This window comes from Vulpes vulpes, unplaced genomic scaffold, assembly GCF_048418805.1.
Source record: "Vulpes vulpes isolate BD-2025 unplaced genomic scaffold, VulVul3 u000000659, whole genome shotgun sequence".
Classification (NCBI taxonomy): domain Eukaryota; kingdom Metazoa; phylum Chordata; class Mammalia; order Carnivora; family Canidae; genus Vulpes; species Vulpes vulpes.
In genome coordinates this window covers 548,309-570,065 of record NW_027325797.1, presented here as the reverse complement: position 1 = coordinate 570,065, position 21,757 = coordinate 548,309, and the positions used below count along the sequence as shown (strand labels likewise).

Sequence of the window (21,757 nt, the reverse complement as noted above, 5' to 3'; positions counted from 1 at the left end):
AATTAGAATTAAGAGTGTTAAATTAAGAGTAATTAATTAAAAGTACCAGGTGTACAATTCAGTGATTCAACATTTCCGTACGTTACTCAGGGCTCATTACCATAAGGTACTTCCAGTCCTGTCCACCTGTTTCGCCCATCCCGCTTGCCCCCCACCCCCGCCCCTCCTCTGGCAACACCAGTCTGTTCCCTGTAGTTAAGAATCTGGTTTTCTGTTTGTCTCTTTTTCCTTTGTTCATTTTTATTTTAAGATTTTTATTTATTTGAGATAGAGAAGCAAGAGAGCGCCCGTGCAGGGGAGAGGCAGAGGGAGAGGGAGAAGGAGCTCCCCATAGATCAGGGAGCCGAACATGGGGCTCGATGCCAGGACCCCGGGATCATGACCTGAGCTGAGGGCAGACGCTTAGCCAACTGAGTCACCCGGGCACCATGTTTTTTGTTTTTTTGTTTCTTTTTAAGATTTTATTTATTTATCCATGAGAGACACAGAGAGCGAGAGAGGCAGAGACAGAGGGAGAAGGAGGCTCCATGCAGGGAGCCCGACGTGGGACTCGATCCCGGGACCCCGGGGTCATGCCCTGGGCCAAAGGCAGGTGCTAAACCGCTGCCACCCGGGCTGCCCTGTTTTGTTCCACACGAGCCAGTGATTCCTTTATTGGGTATTTACCCAACCGCCTCGGCGCACATCTTGTATATCTGTGCCTTATTATGATTCTCTCCTTTGTCTCTTTGTCTAACTTACAAAATTGGAATTTGGCGGTTGACATTAGTATATTTTAGGTCTTTTGATACAATTTCCATATTCTTCACTAAAATGCTGGTACCAGTGTCGATTCCTAGCAGCAGAGATGAGAGTAATGATTATCTTTGGAAGCTTAACTTTTCTTTCAAATATACATATATAGTGTGGTTATAGATACATATTTCCATTTCATATGTAAAAAAAATGTACGTGGAGTGGGATTTTAGATATGTATTTATATTTAATATATAATGTATATATTAAATTTTATATTACTAAATTTTATAATTTATAAATTATATATTTTATATTACTGAGTTATAAATATATATATAAATTATATAAAATATGCATCTCAAAAACTTAATTCTACCCAGAATAAATATTAGAAATGGAAGGGGAGAGTCATAACACCATTCACCTAGTTCTAAACCATCTGGGAGTCCCATTTGCAATAATGTTGGCCATTTTACCTATCTGAGAAGCAGTACTTTGTTCAAGAAAGAAAATTGGAGTCTTTAAAATATTTCATTTGTAGAAGTAAAGGAATGTGTTTGTTAATTAATCAAGAAGATCAGAATGAACCCCAAAAATACCAGCTGGGCCCTCTCCAGGCTTCAGTGATGACCGGCAGTCATTGCCTTGAGAAGCTGGACTTTTTCACGGGTTACGGATGTAGAGGCTCCAGGGCAGGCAGTTTGAATCGTTTATTCTACACAGTGATTTCCATGTTTTTATTAGGAATATGGTCGCATCGTAGATAACCCACTTTTTGGCATAGATTTGGCATAAAGTGAACCAAGGCCCCACCATCCTTCGGGGACATCTGAGAGCACGGGACCCACCTCGGCCTCAGTACTGCGTGAAGTTGGCCGTGATGTGCTCATGGTCGCGGGGGGTGTAGTCGGCAACTCCTGGAAACAAGCAGAGAGGAGCAGGGGTGAGCAGGGGGGCTCCCAGGCCCGGGCTCAGCCCCTTGCTGGAGGCGTCAAGTCCGCGGCCCGGCCGGGCTTGGGGTGCCGGGTTTGCAGCCTGGGAGCTGCCACGGGGAGCGCGGCCTTGCACGAGCCCTTGGGCGGCGAGGCGTCTCCCCCGAAGTTCCCCAGGACCATCTCCTTGGAAGAAACCTTTCAGGCTTAGGGGTGATGACTGGCGGATGCCCAGCGCGCACCTGGCCGCAGGTGAGTGTGTGCCCCGGCCGCTGACCTGAGCCAACCTTAGGATGCTGAGGTTGGAGCTCGGGCGCAAAAGCGTTGCCCGAATCGAGGAAGGGCAGTGGGTGGAGAACCTCGTGTTCCAGGGCAGGAAAGCCAGCTGGTGGCAGCCCCGGCCACTCGCTCTCGGGTCGCCAGGCATCGGAAGGCATGACCCCAGCCCGATCTCCTGGGATCTCCGAGGCCTTTCTGTTGACCAGCTTCTCCCCGGAGAAGAGCCGCAGTTGGCCGACGGGAGAACAATCCCGCTCTCGGGTCCCAGGGCAGCTCCTGAGAACCTACTAACACTCAGCAGTTTTTGAAGACACTGCACTTACTCATTTTACACATGTTATTTCTAAAATTTCTTACCAACCCAAGGAATGGCCACTCCCGTCTCCGTTTACAGCTCTAGAAACCGGTTCCGAGAAGACTCGCCAGCAAGCGAGCGCCGGGGCTTCTAACCAAGCCTCTGTCCCTCAAGACTTGCTTTAGGCCGCGCTGCTGCTCCACGAGCCCCGCCCGGCCCGGGCTCCGGGATGGGCTCTGAGGACGAGAAGACACGTCTCCGTGGTCATCTCGGGTAACGACGCGCCTCTGCGGAGCCACAGCCTCAGCTCTGCTGCCACCTCCCGTGGCTTCACGTCTCCCTGCACGGGGACAGCTACGCCCTTGGCTAGGTGACACCATCCTTGGACAAAGCCACACGCAGGCCTCTTCAACTCGGAGATTTTCGTGTTGGTGCAAAATGTCGAAGTATGTTCAGGTCTTGCCGAGGTCTGAATTCTATCCCTGCCCCTTTGCGCACCCGGACACGCATCGGCATCTCCTCTTGGGAGATTTTACAGCCACGGCAGAGCGGGAAGAAGAGTGAAGGCGAGTGAGGCCCACGGTGCTGCAGCCGGGCCGACGGCGTGCGATCGCTGCTCGCTCCGTCCCACGCTAGAGGCAGCGCTTGCACGAGCCCCCTCGACACTCCAAGACTTGGTTTCTTTCCCCGTAAAGACAGAGTCACCAACACCTACGGAGCTGACGTGTGAAGTAGGACCGCGCCACCCCACAAGAGCCGTGCTCCCGCCCCTGGCGCTCGGGCCACAGGCACGAGGGCCCTGCGCTTTGGCTGGATCCCAACGGGCGCATCTTCTTGGATCACATACTGCTTTTTCTACCTTTTTATTTTTTGTCTCTGACATTATCTGCTTTTTCCTTTTTCAGCTCTTATTGCTCTAAGTAGGTCAGTCCACGTTTCTTGGTCGCTGCATGTGTCTCCATCGGCTCAGAGTGGAGTCAGGATTCCTGATTTTTCTTTTTCTTTCTTTTTTTTTTTTTTTAGGATTCCTGATTTTTGAAAAAGCTATTTTAGAGAGCCAGCCACCTGTCCTATCTCTTATCTATCTATCTGCCCAAGATCTATCGTTCAATCGAATCTCTGTATGTATCATGATGATATATATGCGAGCGTACACGTGTTGTCACTGTATACACACGTATCATAGATATATACCTACAACCGCACAATTATCTACTGATTAAATGAATTAATTAAATATGGAAATGAAGGAAAGTAGCCTTCAGACTTTGGAAGAAAGTCCCAGATCCCTTTCCTTTACTCACCTTCATTCAAAGGTGTTTTGCCACTCAGGAATTGCCAGTATGTCCTGTCATGGACGCTTTCAGCAATATTGTTGATAGAGGACACGACAGGGCCCCAGGATGTCATCGTGGTTACGAATCTGTAAGAATAAAATCATGTGTGATTAATCTCAATTAAGTCAGGCAGTAAGGGGTTAAGGTGAAGGGACAGCGATATTCTAAGTGTTTTAGAGAGCGAATAAAACCATGCTCAAAGGAGAAATTGCAAATGATTAATGAATATCAAATTACTTCACTTGAAATTAAATGAAATTAAAATGATTGGAGTTTAAAAAAAAACTATCAATATGCAAATTTTCTAAAACATAAATGCCCAACCATGAGTGAATACTTACATGAGTGACGACAGAATGAATACCCGAGATTGAACTTTTTTTTTTGCAAGTTACAAAATTGTACTTTTCATTAATTTTAAATGACATTAAAAAATATGCAATAATTGTTACGTGAAAATGTGGGACACAAATTTTACGCGAAGCAACCATCCCGTCCGTGTGAGGGATCACGTCTATAGTATGCACAGAAAAGACACCTACGAAACTATAAAGAGATGTCAGCAGGGATTACATTGTGGATGTGCTGTAGATGCTTTGTTTTGTTCTTTTTTTAAAAAAGATTCATTTAAATTCAATTAATTAACATGCAGCGTATTATGAGTTTCAGAGGTGCTTTGTTTTGTTCTTTATGCATCACCCCTCCAGCGTCTGCTGTATGAATTTATGACATTCACAGCCAGGAAAAGAAAAACGAGGCACAATTAGAGCTCAGCTCAGAGAAGTAAGGTAATGGCCTGAGGGTACTTGAAAACTAAGTATTCTTGAAATGCAAAAAAAAAAAGTATTCTTGAAATGCAAAAAAAAAAGTATTCTTGAAATGCAAAAAAAAAGGATTCTTGAAATGCAAAAAAAAAAAAAAAAGGATTCTTGAAATGCAACTCTTACCCCGACCTGCAACGTCCTGAACCTAGGCCTGTGGGATGGATTCCACGCGCCCCCAGTTGCCCCGTCCTTGGGCTGGGCCCGTCTTCCTCCTGGCATCTCCCTGCAGGTTTGGCTCGCGCCGTCTTTCCTTTGCGAGGCGAAGCCCTCCTCCTCCTTCCAGGACCTGGCAGCAGCCTTCCGCTCCCCCGGTGACCTTGGTCGTCTCCATATTTCTCTACTGCTTCCTCTTTTTTGCAAACTAGAAACACGTCCCAAGGGTTGATTTTTATCTCCTGGGAGTTATTTCTGTCTTCTACCCTTTTCCGACAGGGCAGTGGAAGGAACATGAGCTTCGCGGTCAAGTCTGGGTTCAGATCTCAGCCCTCACCAGTTTCAAGCCTTGTGGTCTTAGGAACGTCACTTAGCCTCAGGGCCTACGCGGTGCTATCTGTAAAGTGGGCCCCGAATCCAGCGCTCATAGAGCCTGTGGCACCTTCCTGGGCGTGAGTCCATTACCCACAGATGGAGTCTCCGTCACCCCACAGATTTGTCACCCCAGGCAAGCCCCAGCTCTCCTCCTTGTCTCCCACTCTGGAACCAATGAGCGTTTTACAACACGACTTTTCTTGCTTAAAAACTTGTAACGCGTTGCTATAGTGGGGAGGGCGGATTCCTTGGCCTGGTTTTTCAGGCTTTTCCCATAGCACCCAGCCTGTCCTTCCGGACGTGCCCCGCTTGACGCAGTCCCGTAGTCTCTTCCCTCGTCACACCGGCCACTCACGGACCCCGAGTCCCTGCTTATTGCTGTCGCGAATGCTTCATTCCAGCCAATCCCTCTTCCTAGAGCGTCATCTTCCACTATCGTCCCGCGGGACTTCTTCTTTGAGAGCTTTCCAGGGCTGCGAGCCTTCCTGGACTACCCTAATCCACAGTGGCCTCCCCTTGGAATCCCTGTTTGCAAGACTCCATCCTAGGTTGACTTGTGTGATTATTTTTCCTGACGGCCTTGCCAGTTACTAGACTGCAGGCCTCTCGAGGGGCCACCACATGAAGATCTAAGTCACCAGAAGGGGCGAAAAGAAGTAAGAAAATGAAGGAAGGAGGAAGAGGATGAGAATTCACGCGGGGCCCGGGGGAATGGTGAACGCGGCTTGCAGCACTCACTTGAACATGGGATTTCTGCGTTGTGCTTCCTCTAGGACAACGAGGAGCACGGATCCATCCTTCACACTAACATCGATGGTTTCATTGAAGACCAGCTCCACCCCCTTCAGCTGGTTATTTATGGTGTACGCGACGGTGATGTTGGATGCCGAGGTGGGAACCGGGCTGGGTTGACTGGGGAGAGTGGGTTGCACTTGATGACCTGTGGACAGCCAAGAGGCCAGATTAAAGATCATGGGGCTTGAATTATGGGTGCAAAACCTCTGTTATTGGCAACTCATCCTAAAAAAAAATTTTTTTTTTTAATTTAAGAAATGGCAATGATTTTGTGTCCTTTCTGGGTTGTTCTGAGGCACTGGTGTGATCTGTGAAGCTCCCACTTCCGTTCTACAGAATCGTTCGTAGCTGAAGAGGCGACAGCTAGTCTTATAGTGAACATTAGTTTTTGTCAAAAGAATTTATAACCAGAAGGGGGGACTGTTAACCGCATGTTGTGTATTTTGCATGATTGAGTTCTGCTGAGTTGGGGGCTTTTTCAGCAACACTGTGAACCTGGAAGCAAAAGGTAGTAGATTTTAGACCATTTGGCAGAACACTGGGGGCCTCTATGGTGTAGGATCCTAGGAGAGACTCCAGGGCCACCTCGTCAAGGTTGGGAAATCACCGGGCGGCAGCCCGAGGAGGCAGGTGGACGTGGCCGTGTCTGATGTGGTTGGGATCGGGGTGCTTGATCGCGGCCTCTGTAGATCGTGGGCTGAGATAGACGAGGAGCCCAGCCCTCTGCTCGCCTCCAGAAGACCACGCACCCTAAGGTGAACCGTACTTTATACTAGGAAGAAGGGTGTCAGGTGTCTTTACCAAGACTCGTGACCTCTGGAGCAAGGATATGCATATGCAGGACTCCCACTTCCTTTGTACGCGTTTCTGCAAAGTTACGTGTCCCTGTATTCTACTTTTAATTGGATAAAATAGAGATATTTAAAATAAAAAGCTACTGTGCCAGGTTTCCACCCCATTCCTTCGGTGTGCCAGGAGCACCGAGGCTTTATATCCAGATCTCCAAGTCTAGGCTTAAATGCCAGCCCTGTTCTTCTCTGGTCTCTCAGACCCGGCTTTCTTTGCTTTGTGTGGCTTCCATTTATATTTAATACTTATTTCATTCTTCCAAATGTTGTTGGTTTTGTTTGTTTTTTTTGTTTTTTTTTTGTTTGTTTGTTTGTTTTTTTGTTTTTTTTTTTTGCTACATATTTGTCTCCCGACCTTGTAAAGAGCAGATATAAGGCACAGAATAATGTTTGGTGCATCGGCCAGATAAATGAATAAATGATTGTTAGGACCATGGACACTCGCTCTTCACCAGCACCTCACATGATGCTCTACCTATAGTAGGTGCTCACTTAATACGTACTGAGTGACGTGCTGAGTGGGGCTGAATTCTGAGGGTGGGTGTGTGAGCACGCACCGCCCGGGGATTGGATATCGGCTGTGGCTCTGCCTACGTAACAAGCCCACATACCACTCAGGGTGGATGCATATATTATCACTGGCATAAGTTGCCACTTACGACGTAAGGAAAGGCAGAGATGAAGAGTCCTTACCAGGGCTGCAGGACACATAGGGCACATCCAGGTATGTCTTGCCTTTCAGGGAAGGAAGGATTTGGGCAATGGACATGGGATTGTGGAACTTCCCCTGCTCAATCTCCTTAAGTATCGTGTCCATGGTCTTCTTGCAGTCCCACTCCTTGTTAGGTGGCTCAGGTGTCACAGAGAGAGCCTGGGACCGGAGAGACAGAGAGATTAGGCACAGCTAAGAGTTGGCCTTTAGAAGCTTTCCAAGAGACGTACTTGATCGCCGGTCTCGGGGACCACCCAGGGTCCAAACCTGAGCTGCCCAGGGTTTGGGATGTCTGTCGTGCTCACTGCTGCATCCCCTCCTCTTAGCTCAGGGCCTGTCACACAGCAGTCACACAACTATCCGCGATGGTGTTCCCCAAGCCTGATTGCCGCACAGATACCTGTTGGATCACTATCAGGGCTGCTGTATTTATGGCACGTGCAGGTAGAGCGAAGGTAAGAGCCAGCATGTCTCACACGCTCCGGGGCCTGTGTGAGTCTGGGACGGCCTGGCCATCTGAGCCTAGGGGAGCTCTCCTGCTTCGGGTTGTGTGGTACACCCTTGGGTGGACTCCTTCCATACTTTGTGATCATGTCAGGAGCGTCAGTCTGGCCACAGGGTGGACTCACGGCCGGGGCTGGCCTAATCATAGAGTGCCACGCTTTGGTGGGCACACTACTAGCCAGCGCCCTTCCCTGATATAGGGCCATTCAGGGAGGGACGGATTTCTTTCTCTCCTGCTGGGGACCATGTAAGTAAGCACTGGGCCATAATGGGCATCTTCCTCAGTCGCTCTGAAGGAGCCCTGCAGTAGGAGACAGTGAGGAAAACCGGGGCTGGGCAACGAAAAAAGAGTAGTGCTTGAAACACATAATTCGAGTCCTTCATCAGGTTAATCCTGAAACTTAATCTAGCCCTGGACCCTCTAGTTGATGTGAAATAGTAAATCGCCCCCCCTTTTTTTTTTATCTCAAGCAAAGATTATCTGGGTTTCTGTTATTTGCAAAATGATTCTTGATTAATGCACCAAGTAATTCATTCTACTTTGCTGAGTTTTGTATCGCAAGGGTAAGATAGAAAGCAGCATTCCCGCTCGCCTTTGGGGGTTCATCTGAGGTCCAGATGTGGGACGATAAGCAAGAGCATCTTGTAAAGTGTGGTACGTGCAATCTCGTCACCACCTCCCTCCCTTTGGGGTTGTGCTGACCACGACCCTCAGTGTATGTCAATGGTTTGAGATCGCTGGTGACTGGTTCGCCTGAAGCTTGGAATAGGAAACGCGAGAAGTGAGAGTAGAGTCAGAAATGGCTCCGTGAGCCAGAGGCAGGTGACCAACAACCAGGCAGTCTTGACAAGCATGACTGTGACTGTTGGCTTTGGCAACCGTGGACCCTGGCCCTTGCCAGAGGTCGCTGTATAAGGCAGTTTGATTTAAGGGACTTCAGGTAGGTACTCCTCCGGAGCCAGATCTTGTTCACTTGCCATCCAAGTCACCTCTTGGATCCCCAACAAGATGTATCCCCTTGGTAACGAGGCATCACCAAGGCCAACACTCTAGAGAAGAATAACACATTGCACTAATAACTTTGCATGAAGCTGTTTATCAGATTCCTTTCCTAGGAATATCGAAAGCTCTGGAATATTGACAGAAGGAAGAGAAGAAATTCTGGGACGGGGAAGTGCCTCATGAGTGCGCGGCCAGAGCACTTGAAGGGCACTGACGTCTTGGAGGAGGATGAGTGAATGAAGGCTGAAGAGCAAGCTTCATTTCACCACTCTTCAGCTGGGAGAGACCATGAGAGCTACTGAGCATCACATTTGTGCTTGTGATTAAAAAAAAAAAAAAAAAAAAAAACCTTTGCAACCATGCTTTTATGGGGGAAAGTGAAATTCAGAGAAATTCAATATTTGCCCACACGGTGGCAGATCTGGGATTCAAACTCCAGTGGTGACACCTCCAGAGCCCTTTACTTCTCACAGCAGGATGTTCTAAATTAGAGACAAGTTGACGGGATGAGCACTGGGTATCGTTCTATATGTTGGCAAATTGAACACCAATAAAAAATAAATTTATAAAAATTAAAAAAAAATTAGAAACAAGTTACGCGTTAGGTGTCTGGTGATTTCAGACGTCAGGCTGCGTGGGTCTACTCTAGCCGCGTGCCGTGACTCCAGTGGGGAGAGGTTACGTGTCCTAACTGATTAGGGAGCCACGTGACCTGTGATATCTGCATAAGGATGAGATCTTGCCTTTTCATAAGTAAAGCTTCATTTCTTAGGTACAGCTTACCAGAATGTACCCGGTGGCTGATAAAATCCCAAACAGGAATTCACAAACCAAACAGAAGCGAACATTTCTCTGTCTGGCACTAAGGGGAAGCAGGTTTAAGCGAGTCAGAGATAAAGCCCATCTCCTATCCCTTCCTGACTGCCTCTGATACTCCACAGGGCTCCCTAGACCCGGGCCCGGGGTTGCTCTTGGGTGAATCAGCGACGGTGACAGTCCATTGCCCCACGGCAAGACTCCATTCACCATGACGTGACACAGAGGCTGCTTTGTTCTCATTAGCTGCTTCCTACTTTGAAATGTTTTTTTTTTTTTTTTTATTTACTTTTATGTTTAACATAAACTGATTTCTAGTCTGTTTTTGTCCTTTGCTAATTTCTACCATGTGGAGCATCAGGGCCAATGTCTGCTCCTTCCCCCAACAAGATTTCTTTCTACCACTTGCCCAGAGTTATACTGGATTTAGAGCTGGCATCATAATTCCATGATTCTCTGTTTCCTGGGCTTTCTGAGTCAAGAGGGTCATGATGTAGCTTTTCTATTAATTGCATTAGGCATTTTGAGACTTTGGAGCATAAACTTCTCAGTTTAGACTAGAGGATTTGGCCACAGATGACCCTTTAATTTCTGATTCTAGTTGGTCATCTCTCCCCACTATCATTAACCTATCTTTATTGAAAGGTGCTGCCCTAATCAACCGTAATCAATGGGGTGGGGATTGGAAGATATAACAAGCAGCCTCTTACAGAATCCAAGTCTGAGAATCTGTACAAGGAACACACTGAGTATAGGATGTGGGTACAGACACGCCTGGCTCTGCCATTTAGAGCACTGTGTGAGGTTGAAATGAGATAGAGATTGTACAAGAGCTTGACAAGTCAGCTTTAGGTTATTTTCACTAATCAGCCTGAATACAAGCCCACATTTTCTTGATCAAGATAAAGGGCTGGCAAGATGGAATCAGAAAATTCCATTTTTTGAGGAATAAATATAATATCTGGCACAAAAACAGAAACATAGATCAATGGAACAGAATAGAGAACCCAGAAGTGGACCCTGAACTTTATGGTCAACTAATATTGGACAAAGCAGGAAAGACCATCCACTGGAAGAAAGACAGTCTCTTCAATAAGTGGTGCTGGGAACACTGGACATCCACATGCAGAAGAATGAAACTGGACCACTCTCTTGCACCAGACACAAAGATAAACTCAAAATGGATGAAAGATCTAAATGTGAGACAAAAGTCCATCAAAATCCTAGAGGAGAACACAGGCCACACCCTTTTTGAACTTGGCCACAGCAACTTCTTGCAAGATTCATCCATGAAGGCAAAAGAAACAAAAGCAAAAATGAACTATTGGGACTTCATCAAGATAAGAAGCTTCTGCACAGCAAAGGATACAGTCAACAAAACTAAAAGACAACCTAGAGGATGGGAGAAGATATTTGCAAATGACGTATCAGATAAAGGGCTAGTTTCCAAGATCTATAAAGAACTTATTAAACTCAACAGCAAAGAAACAAACAATCCAATCATGAAATGGGCAAAAGACATGAAGAGAAATCTCACAGAGGAAGACATGGACATGGCCAACAAGCACATGAGAAAATTCTCTGCATCACTTGCCATCAGGGAAATACAAATCAAAACCACCATGAGATCCCACCTCACACCAGTGAGAATGGGGAAAATTAACAAGGCAGGAAACCACAAATGTTGGAGAGGATGCGGAGAAAAGGGAACCCTCTTACCCTGTTGGTGGGAATGTGAACTGGTGCAGCCACTCTGGAAAACTGTGTGGAGGTTCCTCAAAGAGTTAAAAATAGACCTGCCCTACGACCCAGCAATTGCACTGCTGGGGATTTACCCCAAAGATTCAGATGCAGTGAAACGCCGGGACACCTGCACCCCGATGTTTCTAGCAGCAATGTCCACAATAGCCAAACTGTGGAGGGAGCCTCGGTGTCCATCGAAAGATGATGGATAAAGAAGCTGTGGTCTGTGTATACAATGGAATATTCCTCAGCCATTAGAAATGACAAATACCCACCATTTGCTTCAACGTGGATGGACCTGGAGGGTATTATGCTGAGTGAAGTAAGTCAATCAGAGAAGGACAAACATTATATGGTCTCATTCATTTGGGGAATATAAGTAATAGTGAAAGGGAATAGAAGGGAAGGGAGAAGAAATGGGTAGGAAATATCAGAAAGGGAGACAGAGCATGAAGACTCCTAACTCTGGGAAACGAACTAGGGGTGGTGGAAGGGGAGGAGGGCGGGGGTGGGGGTGACTGGGTGACGGGCACTGAGGGGGGCACTTGACGGGATGAGCACTGGGTGTTATTCTGTATGTTGGTAAATTGAACACCAATAAAAAAATTTATTATTAAAAAGAAATCCATTTTTTGAGGAATAAATATAATATCCTTTTTTATACATCAAATTTTAATATCCTTATTTTTAATATCCTTATTTTTTATACATCAAATTTTCATCAATTTATGATTATTATGAACAAACCGATCATTATCAAAAAGATTTTGATCATTATCATGACCAAAAAAAAAAAACCAATATGTTTCTAGGATTTATTTATTTTTTTCCGAGAAAGAGAAAAGAACTCATGTAGTTTTATTTTCATACTTTACCTAGGAGTAGGGAGGAATTAACACCAGCTTTTTACCAGTGGAGAAACCGAGACAAATACTAGGGATCTATCTCAAGTCACACTAGCTGGTCTTTCCTGGAGGCAGTAGAAGAAGCGTGGGCTCCTGACCCTACAACCCAGTCTCACGGTGCGGGTGGGGACCCAACAAAGAGCGGGGGCGACGCGTTTACCTGCATGGCGAGGCCAGTACTGTAGACGTCTCCGATGATGCCGTTGTCTTTGATCCTCATGCTGATGTTCTCCACGACATCCCTCAGCACCTGGCTGAACAGAGCTCTGTAACCCTCCTCCGAACCTTCTGGGATCTTGCTGTGCATACACGTCAGAGCCAGGGTCACCATGGCTCCTGTGTCTGTGAAGCAGGGCAGGGCCGGTGAGACAAGCGCATCCGCACATGAACCACTGACATGTACCGGGAGCTTCCTGCGTTCCCGCTACACTGTCTCCTCTACTCTCCAGGAAAACCTTAAACAGGACCTGCTACTCCGTCCTGAAGGGTGAGGAAATGGAGGCTCAGGGAAGCCACGTGATGGCCCGCGGCCCCCCAGCTGCTAAGTAGCCGTGCCGGGGCCTGAACCCAGATCTAGATGGCTCCACGGCCCATCCTTCTAATTAATGTCGACGGCGCTTTACTCGATCTCGTTGCTTCCGCCCCAGTGTTTATCTTTTCAAAATGTGGCCAGTTCTTGAAAGCCCAGACGTCGCTACCTGTCAGTGGTGACGCCTTCGCTGGTCTGCCCGGAGCCACGGTGCAGTCTCTTTTTTTCAACTTTTTAATTTTTTTAACTCGGCTCCATGCTGGGCTTGAACTCATGACCCTGAGATCAAGACCCGAGCTGAGATCGAGTCGGACGCTGAACGGACTGAGCCACCCAGGTGCCCCTCGTTTGTCAACTTTTCAGCAGGTGTGGCTTGGACCTGTTTTGCGATCTCAGCACTTGCTGCTCTGTTTTGTTGTTACTGTGCTCCGTGAGCTCCTGGGTGGGGGGAACTTTGCGCCCCCCCACAGCACCCAGCACGGGGCCGTTTTCATTATTTGCACGGGAAAGTGTATGTGGACTGAACGAGCAAGCTCCGGACAAGACAGAAGTGGGAGGGAGACTTGCCGGATGGCTCCTTTGGCTGAGCTTCCCCTCCTTACGGTAACCCCCTCCCGAAGTCCGTGCCACCCCATCAAGGACCACATGGTGTTGCGGCCGACGTCGGCCAAGGAGTCAGATCTCCTGAACTGACAGCCTAGGAATGCGTGAGGTCCCCGACGGGACACCAAGGCCCGGGAGCTCCTGACCCAGAGGGAGCCTGCAGGAGCCCCTGCCTCCCGGTCTGAGAAAGCCTGGAAGGACACAGGCCGGAGATGACAGCGGCTGCCGAGGCTGCGTGGTAGCGGGGGAAGACCTGAGATACGGAGGGCGAGGGGAGAAGAGGCGGCCAGGAGCGGGGCCGGGGGAGCGTCCCCCGAGACGGCGTCCTTCAGAGGCGCACCCTTGTCTGCGCAGGGCCCGCCGAGCGGCCACGGCCCAGCGCGGTAGGATGAGGAGACACCATGGCTCTGGCGTCCCCTTGGATGGGGAGCATCGCGCCGTTGGGGCCCGGGGGGTCTGTTTACTAAGAGACTGTCGGGCTGTTCTAAGGAGAAACCGAGAAGAATAGGAATAAAATCAGAAGTAGTGACAAAGGGGAAGGTTCGGGGCGCCGGGTGGCTCAGGCGGTTGGGCGGCTGACCCTTGGCTTCGACCCGGGTCATGACCTCGGGGCTGAGACGGAGCCCTGAGTGGGCTGCACGCCCAGCGTGAAGTCAGCCCGAGATCCTCTCTCCCTGCGCACGCGTGCTCTCTGTGTCTCTGTCTCTCTGCCTCTGTGTCTCTGCCTGTGTCTCTGCCTCTGTGTCTCTGTCTCTCTGCCTCTGTGTCTCTGCCTGTGTCTCTGTGTCTCTGTGTCTCTGTGTCTCTGCCTCTGTCTCTCTGCCTCTGTGTCTCTGTCTCTGTGTCTCTGTGTCTCTGTGTCTCTGTGTCTCTGCCTCTGTGTCTCTGTGTCTCTGTCTCTCTGCCTCTGTCTCTCTGTGTCTCTTGAATAAATAAACAAATCTTTAAAAAGAGAAGAGAGGGCAGCCCGGGTGGCGCAGCGGTTTAACGCCGCCTTCAGCCCAGGGCGTGATCCTGGGGTCCCGGGATCGAGTCCCACGTCGGGCTCCCTGCATGGAGCCTGCTTCTCCCTCGGCCTGTGTCTCTGCCCCCCCCCCTCTCTCTCTCTCTCTCTCTCGTAAAGAAATAAAATATTTAAAAATAAATAAATAAAAATAAAAAGAGAAGAGAGAGCACTCAGGGAGGGGCTGAGTGTAGACATGGATTCAATTCTTTACGAATTTGCCCGGGAGTCACTGCTGACTTGGGAGCCGTAGCGCCTCCAGGGGAGGCTCCGTCGTCCTCAGACCCGTCATTCCATGGGTTCCTGTGTGTCCCTTTCACTTATTCCCTAATCACGTCTCCGACAGTATTTGCCGAAGGCCTCCCACCCGCAGACGTTTCCAGGCCCTTGGGTCCTCCTCCACGGGAGCCTCCCCCCTTCCCCCGCAGCCCCGCTCCGGCCCTTGGGTTCCCAGCTCGGGGCAGCCTGCAGGCGGCCGCCAACTCACCCGTATTGAAGGGGGAGAGGCCGGCTGCCAGGATCTTGGCCAGGCGGGCTGCCACCGGCAGGGCCCTCCCCGGGTGCTCCTGGCACAGGGCGAGCACCGCCAGGCTGGGCCCGTAGAAGGTCCAAGCCGTGGCACTGGGGCCTGGGAAGGGGACAGAGGGTCTCTGTAAGGCGAACATTCACCATCGTGAGGACCTTCATGAGAAAGGTAAAGGTCAAACCTTTAAATAGAAATTTCTAGAAAAACCCATCCAAAAAAAAAAAAAAAAAAAAAAAGAAAGGCTCCACGTTGGCAAAGGTAACGTCAAGTTCCCCAGAATAACAATGTCCCCCAGCGGCGCCGGGGGAGGCCGTGGTGGGGGTCCTCGGGTGAGGGCGGTAAGTCTATGTCCCTGGGGTGTGGTTTTCTCTGGTTCATTTGGAATCAAAGTGGGTAACCCCACGTGGGATTATCTGAGGGTCCCGCGTGCAGGTGACTCTCCGGTCGCCCTGCTTTTTCTTTCTAGGCTCAACGTGCTCAGGAAGGCCTCTGCCTCAGTCTCCCCTCTCCTCCGATGAGGTCTTACTCGAAGGTGGCCAGGCTTCCATCTGTCCATATAGAACCGACACTTTATTCCCAGGGTCTCGGCAGGAGGAGTTGAGGGCCATGATGGTGAGGGCCAGCTGGCCGACGCTCAGCCCTGCGGAGGGGGAACGAAACGGTCACGAGGACACTCCGGAGGACACTGCGCCGGGCGCCAGGGCGGAGCTCTCTGCTTCTTGTCCAGATCATTCTGATTTTTCTAATAATGTGATTAGATAATTTTTTAAAAAATAGTTTTAAGTCCTTGCTCCACCCATCATGGGACTTGAACTCACAACCCGGAGATCAAGAGCCCCATGGCGCCCCCACTGAGCCGGCCAGATGCCCCTAGATGGTTTTTTTTATTTTGTTTTTCTTAAGGAAAGGAATATGGGAAAACGCTCGACCACTGCTGAGCACCGTGTGACCCGACAGCTTCACCGGGGATCCCTGGTGTCTACTTGGAAGAGCGGCAGGGACGCCTATGCAGGTTCACTCCTGAAAGTAATTTTCACTTTACTACCTAACTGGATCCTGGGAGGGACGCAGAATAGAGGATTTATTATTATTATCTTTGTTATTATTACGGCTGTGCCCTTGTTGTTAGAGTCACCCGGTTAGGGGAGGAAGCGAGGGGGCCGCGCACCTGTTCACGGGCACCTGGCCCACGGCCTCCTGCGCGGCCCGGCTCTGCAGGTGCTCTGGCTCCCGCGCTTCCCTTCAGGTGCACAGGGAGGGGGTTTGGGTGCTTCGGCTCCGCTCGCGGGGGCCCGGGGGGCGCACCCGGGGGGCCCTGGCTTCTCACCGGCCGAGTCGCCGGCCCCGAGCCTGTCGGCCAGCAGCTCGCGGGCCTCCGCGTTGAGGGCCCCGGCCAGGTTCATGGCGATCAGGACGCTGGGGTTCGGGGGCGCCGCGCTGCTCACGGAGTCCTCCAGGAGCACCTGCAGGCCATCCACCAGGTGCTGCGCCGCCTGGGGAACGGCTGGGAAGAGAAAAGCCCGAGCTAAACCCGGGGCCTCTCCCTCATGGCAGAAGCGCACTTCTCGGGCCTCTCTCTGCCGGAGGACGGTGTCCCCGGGGCACCCTCTGCCGGGGAGACTATCAGGGACCCGTGGAGGAAACATGGAGATGGTCTTCTGAGCCAATTAGACTCCACATCTTCGCAAATGACCCTCATCCTTAGCGGAGTGATTTCTCACTTAGTTCAAGCCCTGTGGCTCACGGACATTGCATATTCCTTCTAGCACGTTCCTAGAAATCACTGGTTTCTTTGCATTTTTTTCTCACTCTTTTTTTTTTAAGTTATTTCTTTTTGGGACGCCTGGGTGGTGTCGCCCGTGAAGCCTCTGACTCTTGGTTTCGGCTCAGGTCTTGATCTCGGGGCCCTGGGATGGAGCCCTGAGTCCAGCTCTGTGCTCAGCATGGAGTCTACTTGGGGTTTTCTCTCTCCCTCTGCCCCCCGCCCCATTCTCTAAGATAAATTAATCTTAAAACATATAAAGTTATTTCTTTTTTTGCTTTTTTAGGATTTTATTTATTTATTTATTTATTTATTTATTTATTTATTTATTTTTTATGAGACAGGGCGTGCATGTGCATGCACGAGCAGGAGAGGGACAAGCAGAGTCCCTGCTGAACACAGAGCCCGACATGGGGCTTGATCCCACGACCCTGAGATCGTGACCTGAGCCAAAATCAAGAGTCAGACACTCAACGGACTGAGCCCCCCAGGTGCCTTCCCACACCTTTTTTTCTTTTTTAAAGATTTTATTTTTAATTAATCTCTACACCCTACATGGGGCTCGAACTCGTAATCCTGAGATCAAGAGTTGCATGTTCTTCCAACTGAGCCAGCCAGGCACCCCCCGTCCGTCTTACCTGAAAAATACGGAAGACAGGGTCTGACCTGTCCTCGGTGGATACCACCATCCCCCCTCGCAGCGGCCCCTGGTTGGGCAGCTCTGAGCGTCTCCGTGCCACCAGCCATCGTCCCTGCACCAGTATTTAAATCCCTCCTAAGGGAAAACGCGCAGACTTGCCTCCAAAATCTCCTGCCATTTGGCCAGGAAGGATGAAGCACACGCTCACCCCGACTCACGCCGTTGGAACCCCTACAGGGATGGCTGTTCCCCATCACTTTCCCCGCAACAGACCCCCGGGAGCTGCTCCTGTGACCTCTCTGGAGCAACACCCTACTCACAGCACGAGCTTCGGGCCCAGGTGCCGGTCCCCGCCGCCGCCCACAGGAGGTGCAGCAGGTGGAGGCTGAACCAGGCCATCTGCCTCTCTCGTCCTGTCCACGGGTCCCGTGCGCTGATCCCTGTGCTTGAAAGTGGGGTGTTTCCTCTCCTGTCTCTTATATATGCTTTTTGCAGAACAGTCTGCCTCTTTCCCTTCCAGCCACTCCCAGCCCCTTACGCCGACCTCTCTCTCCGTCTCTAATTTCCATGTGCTTATCTGGATTCCCTCCTATAGATCCTCCAAGGTGTGTGAAGGTGACTTCTAGTGGCACAGTCTCCGGGGTGTCTCACTTGGGGTGAGCATGCAGGGATGGCCGAGGTGACAGATAACCTCCTGGTCTCTATCAGCAGCCACTTCACCGAAGCTTGGCTTCAGCGTAGGCGTCTCACGCTCTCCGGTGAGGACCTGCCAGGTGAAGTTGGCCTCTAGGCAATGAATTCACTTACTGTGACCCGGGTCTTTAAGGTGCTTTGACTTCAGGGAAGCAATGGACCCGAGGTTCCCAGAAATTGTAATTTTTTTTTTAAACTAGGCTCCAAGCCCAGCAGGGAGCCCAGTGCAGGGCTGGAACTCCCCACCCTGAGAGCAAGACCCGAGCCACCATCGAGTCCGACGCTAAACCGACCCGAGCCACCCCGCCCAGAGATTATTTTATTTGATTTCTCTCTCCTTATCTGGGGACAAAGCTGTTTCAAACACCCAGGGCTCTCAGGCATTATCTTTTAAAGTAAATAATTAGAAAATGTGGGATCAATGAACTCTATTAAATATTAAGTGTTGAAAAAATAAAAAATAAAATAAAATAATTATTTTTATTATTTATTATTTATTTTAAGTGTTTATAGGTTTCAGAAATGCAGCTCTATTGCAGCAAAGTGTGCCTCCTTATGACGTGCAGCTGGAAATAATGTCGTGAGGTGATGAAGGGACGGGGTAATATATTTGGTAAACCACTGGATTCTTTTAGGGGGATGTTTTTCAGTGGCTCCCACCTTAATAGAATTCCAAGTCCTTTTTTTAAATTTAAATTTATTTTTATTGGTGTTCAATTTGCCAACATACAGAATAACCCCCAGTGCTCATCCCGTCAAGTGCCCCCCTCAGTGCCCGTCACCCAGTCACCCCCACCCCCCCTCCTCCCCTTCCACCACCCCTAGTTCATTTCCCAGAGTTAGGAGTCTCTTATGTTCTGTCTCCCTTTCTGATATTTCCCACTTATTTTTTCTCCTTTACCCTTTATTCCCTGTCACTATTTTTTATATTCCCCAAATGAATGAGACCATATAATGTTTGTCCTTCTCCGATTGACTTACTTCACTCAGCATAATACCCTCCAGGTCCATCCACGCTGAAGCACATGGTGGGTATTTGTCGTTTCCACTGGCTGAGGAATATCCCACCATACACAGAGACCACAGCTTCTTTTTAATGACAAAGCCCCATAGGATGTGGCTCCTGGTTGGGCCCCAGACCTGCCTCTGAGCTTCCTCCCTTGCTCCCTTGCTCCCTCTGCTTTTTCCAGCTGCCCGGCCTCTTGCTCCCTGATCCCATCGCCTGCCCTTGCATTTGCCGCCCTGCTGCTCCCCCAGGCCCCGGGGAGGCTCCCCCTTCCTTCATGTCCGCTCGAAGGCCACTTCCAGAGAGGTCATCTCAGGCCATCTCTGTCCTGGGAGACACGGCCATGTCCCCAGCTGCTCCGCCCCCACTCGCAAGGGGAAGGGCCTTTGTCTCCCCTTCGCTGTTTTACCTCCAGCTCCTGGGCCACCACCTGGTCCACAGCAGGAACAGAATAAATACTTTTTTGGATGAACAAAATAACGAGCACGTGTAAGACCTGGGTTATAAAGCATTTTTCTTTCTTCCGTGGGGGAGCGTTGGTGGCCCTGTGGGGTGACCGCGTGGGTACTCCCTGGCCCCCAGTCCGGTCGTTGCCTCCTGGAGTCCCCTGCTCCGGGCTGTGGCTGGCCTCGCCTCTCAAGAATATGATACAGCAAAAGTCACGAGGTAGGGTAGGAGACGGCCACCCTCCGTCTTGTTGGCTCTTGTTGCCGCTGGCTAATGTCCTTGCTCCGAGGTGAGGTGCCCGCGGGCAGCCGGTGAGGCGAAGGCCTGGGAGCAGCTCCAGGCGACAGCCCGGCAGTGAGGGGCCTGCCAACGACCTGGGCGGCCTCCCCCGTGGATGTCCCCAGGGGAGCTTTGGCCTGAAGCCTCAGCTGACGTCCCCATTGTGGCCTCATTGGGAGACCTTGATCCACCGAAGCTGAGACACCATGTGTCTTGCTGCTCTAAGTCCTTCCGTTTTGGGGTGACTTGCCTTGTTGACTACATGTGGAGTCTGGCGGGAGATGAGGCCAGAAAGACGGTTGAGGGCTCCGGCCACCCCGTGAGGGAGCGAGGGCACAATAACGCCCTCCCCACCCCACGTCCACTCCCTAATCCCTGGAGCCCACGAGGCGGAAATAAGGTCGCTAATGAGCTGACTTTGACATAGACAATTTGGGGGATTATTGGGGTGGACCCACTGTAGTCAGAGGTCCCTTTAAGCGGAAGAGGGAGAAAGGAGAGTAAGTCCGAGGAGGAGATGTGGGATGGCAGTGGAGGTGGGGGTGGCACAAGCGCTGGCTCTGAAGGTAGAGGCACGTCGCCCTCCCCTAGAAGCTGGAGAAGGCCACGAAGCGGATTCCCCTCTAGAGCCCCTGGAAGGAACTCCGCCTTCTAGGGTCTCACGGGGACAAAATCAAGGTGTGTTGAAGTGCCCTCCCCCGTGAGACCCGTCTCCGGCCTCCAGCCTCCAGGACTGTACGAGGATACGTTTGCCTAAAGCCAGGAAATCGGTGGTGACCGGTTACAGCAGCCGTGAGGATCTAACGCAGGATTAGGATCCCAGCGTGGTCCTGGCCTTGGGTTCCGGAGCTGCCTGTGACCACCCTAAGATGCTCTTCAAGCCCACGCCTCCGTGCGGATGCCGCTCACGGCCATGGTTGGTGCAAGACTCATGATGATACAATTGTCCCGCTTAGCAAATAACTTCCTGAACAGGACACACATTTCTTAACTCCTATATTTTGACAGTCCTTGGCTAACTATCGACTGAACTTCTTCTTCGCCTTTTTTTTTTTTTTAATATTTATTCATTCATGAGAGACACAGAGACAGAGAGAGGCAGAGACACAAGGGGAGGGAGAAGCAGGCTCCATGCAAGGAGCCCGACGTGGGACTCGATCCTGGGACTCCAGGGTCATGCCCCGGGCTGAACGCGATGCTAAACCGCTGAGCCACCCGGGCTGCCCTCTTCTCTTTTTTTCAAAAGAAGAGGGTGGGTGGTGGGGGGCAGTGGAAGGGAGAGGGTGGGAGAGAGCGAGAATCTTAAGCAGGCCCCAAGCTCAGTGCAGAGCTGGACGCCGGGCTTGATCTCACGACCCTGAGATCACAATCTGGACCAAAATTAAGAGTCTGACGTTGAACCGAGTGAGCCACCGAGGTGCCCCTTGCCTGAAACTTATAAACTTATTTGCCTGTTTGATCATGTGCCTGGTTTTCTGATGTCCAAGCACCCAGACTCTCAGTGCATAAACCTCTCAGAGGCTTATCAGCGTTGACTGTGCTCTGCGATGGCAGCAGAGGGACGTTCTCCCCCGGACTCAGTCTGGCTCTGTCATAGTCCTAGGCCTTAGGACCCGTAAGGCAGGGGTGGCCGGAGCGAGGGTCCCCTGGGCAGTGTCGGTGGCACCCTAAGGGAATGTCGCTCCATCTCCCTCGGGTCCGCCTCTGAGATTAAATGCATCCCTACCAGGGAGCAGTGTCACTGTTTTCTACCGTGGGGCCACTATTGGGAGAAACGTGGCTCTGTCTATGAAGGACGGAGGCTCCAGGGGCTACGGGGACGTGTTAGAAACACACGGCGTAAGGGGAGTTGTTACGTCTGATCCAATGAGAGGGACTGAAGAGGAAAGGACTTCCTCAATGCTGTGATTGCGCGACGTTTGGTTCCACGGCGGTGTGGCCGCCAGGGCTGGGAGAACAGGTCGAGTGCAAATTGTGGGCTTGACTGGTGCCGACGGCTTATTACTGAGA

The 21,757-nt window shown here is 50.5% G+C and overlaps 1 protein-coding gene across 1 annotated transcript; it reads right to left on the bottom strand.

Moving 5' to 3' along the window:
- Positions 1-1,593: 1,593 nt before the first annotated feature.
- Positions 1,594-17,721, bottom strand: CBLIF (cobalamin binding intrinsic factor). The gene is made up of 9 exons (XM_026018603.2): positions 17,643-17,721; positions 16,248-16,424; positions 15,447-15,560; positions 14,882-15,022; positions 12,420-12,601; positions 7,270-7,447; positions 5,672-5,873; positions 3,549-3,667; positions 1,594-1,655 (listed from the first exon to the last, which is right to left on the bottom strand). Exons 1-9 carry the CDS (start codon positions 17,719-17,721, stop codon positions 1,594-1,596), a joined length of 1,254 nt encoding a protein of 417 aa, XP_025874388.1.
- Positions 17,722-21,757: the final 4,036 nt, after the last annotated feature.

Bases quoted from the DNA above. Each gene is read 5' to 3' on its own strand.
- CBLIF (XM_026018603.2), bottom strand. From the start codon at position 17,721: ATGGCCTGGTTCAGCCTCCACCTGCTGCACCTCCTGTGGGCGGCGGCG. The intron at 15,023-15,446 runs GTAAGACCTCAT...TCCCCTTCCCAG, and splicing joins GGAAGCCTGGCCACCTTCGA to GCCCCAGTGCCACGGCTTGG. The intron at 5,874-7,269 runs GTAAGGACTCTT...GGCTGTCCACAG, and splicing joins CTATGTGTCCTGCAGCCCTG to GTCATCAAGTGCAACCCACT.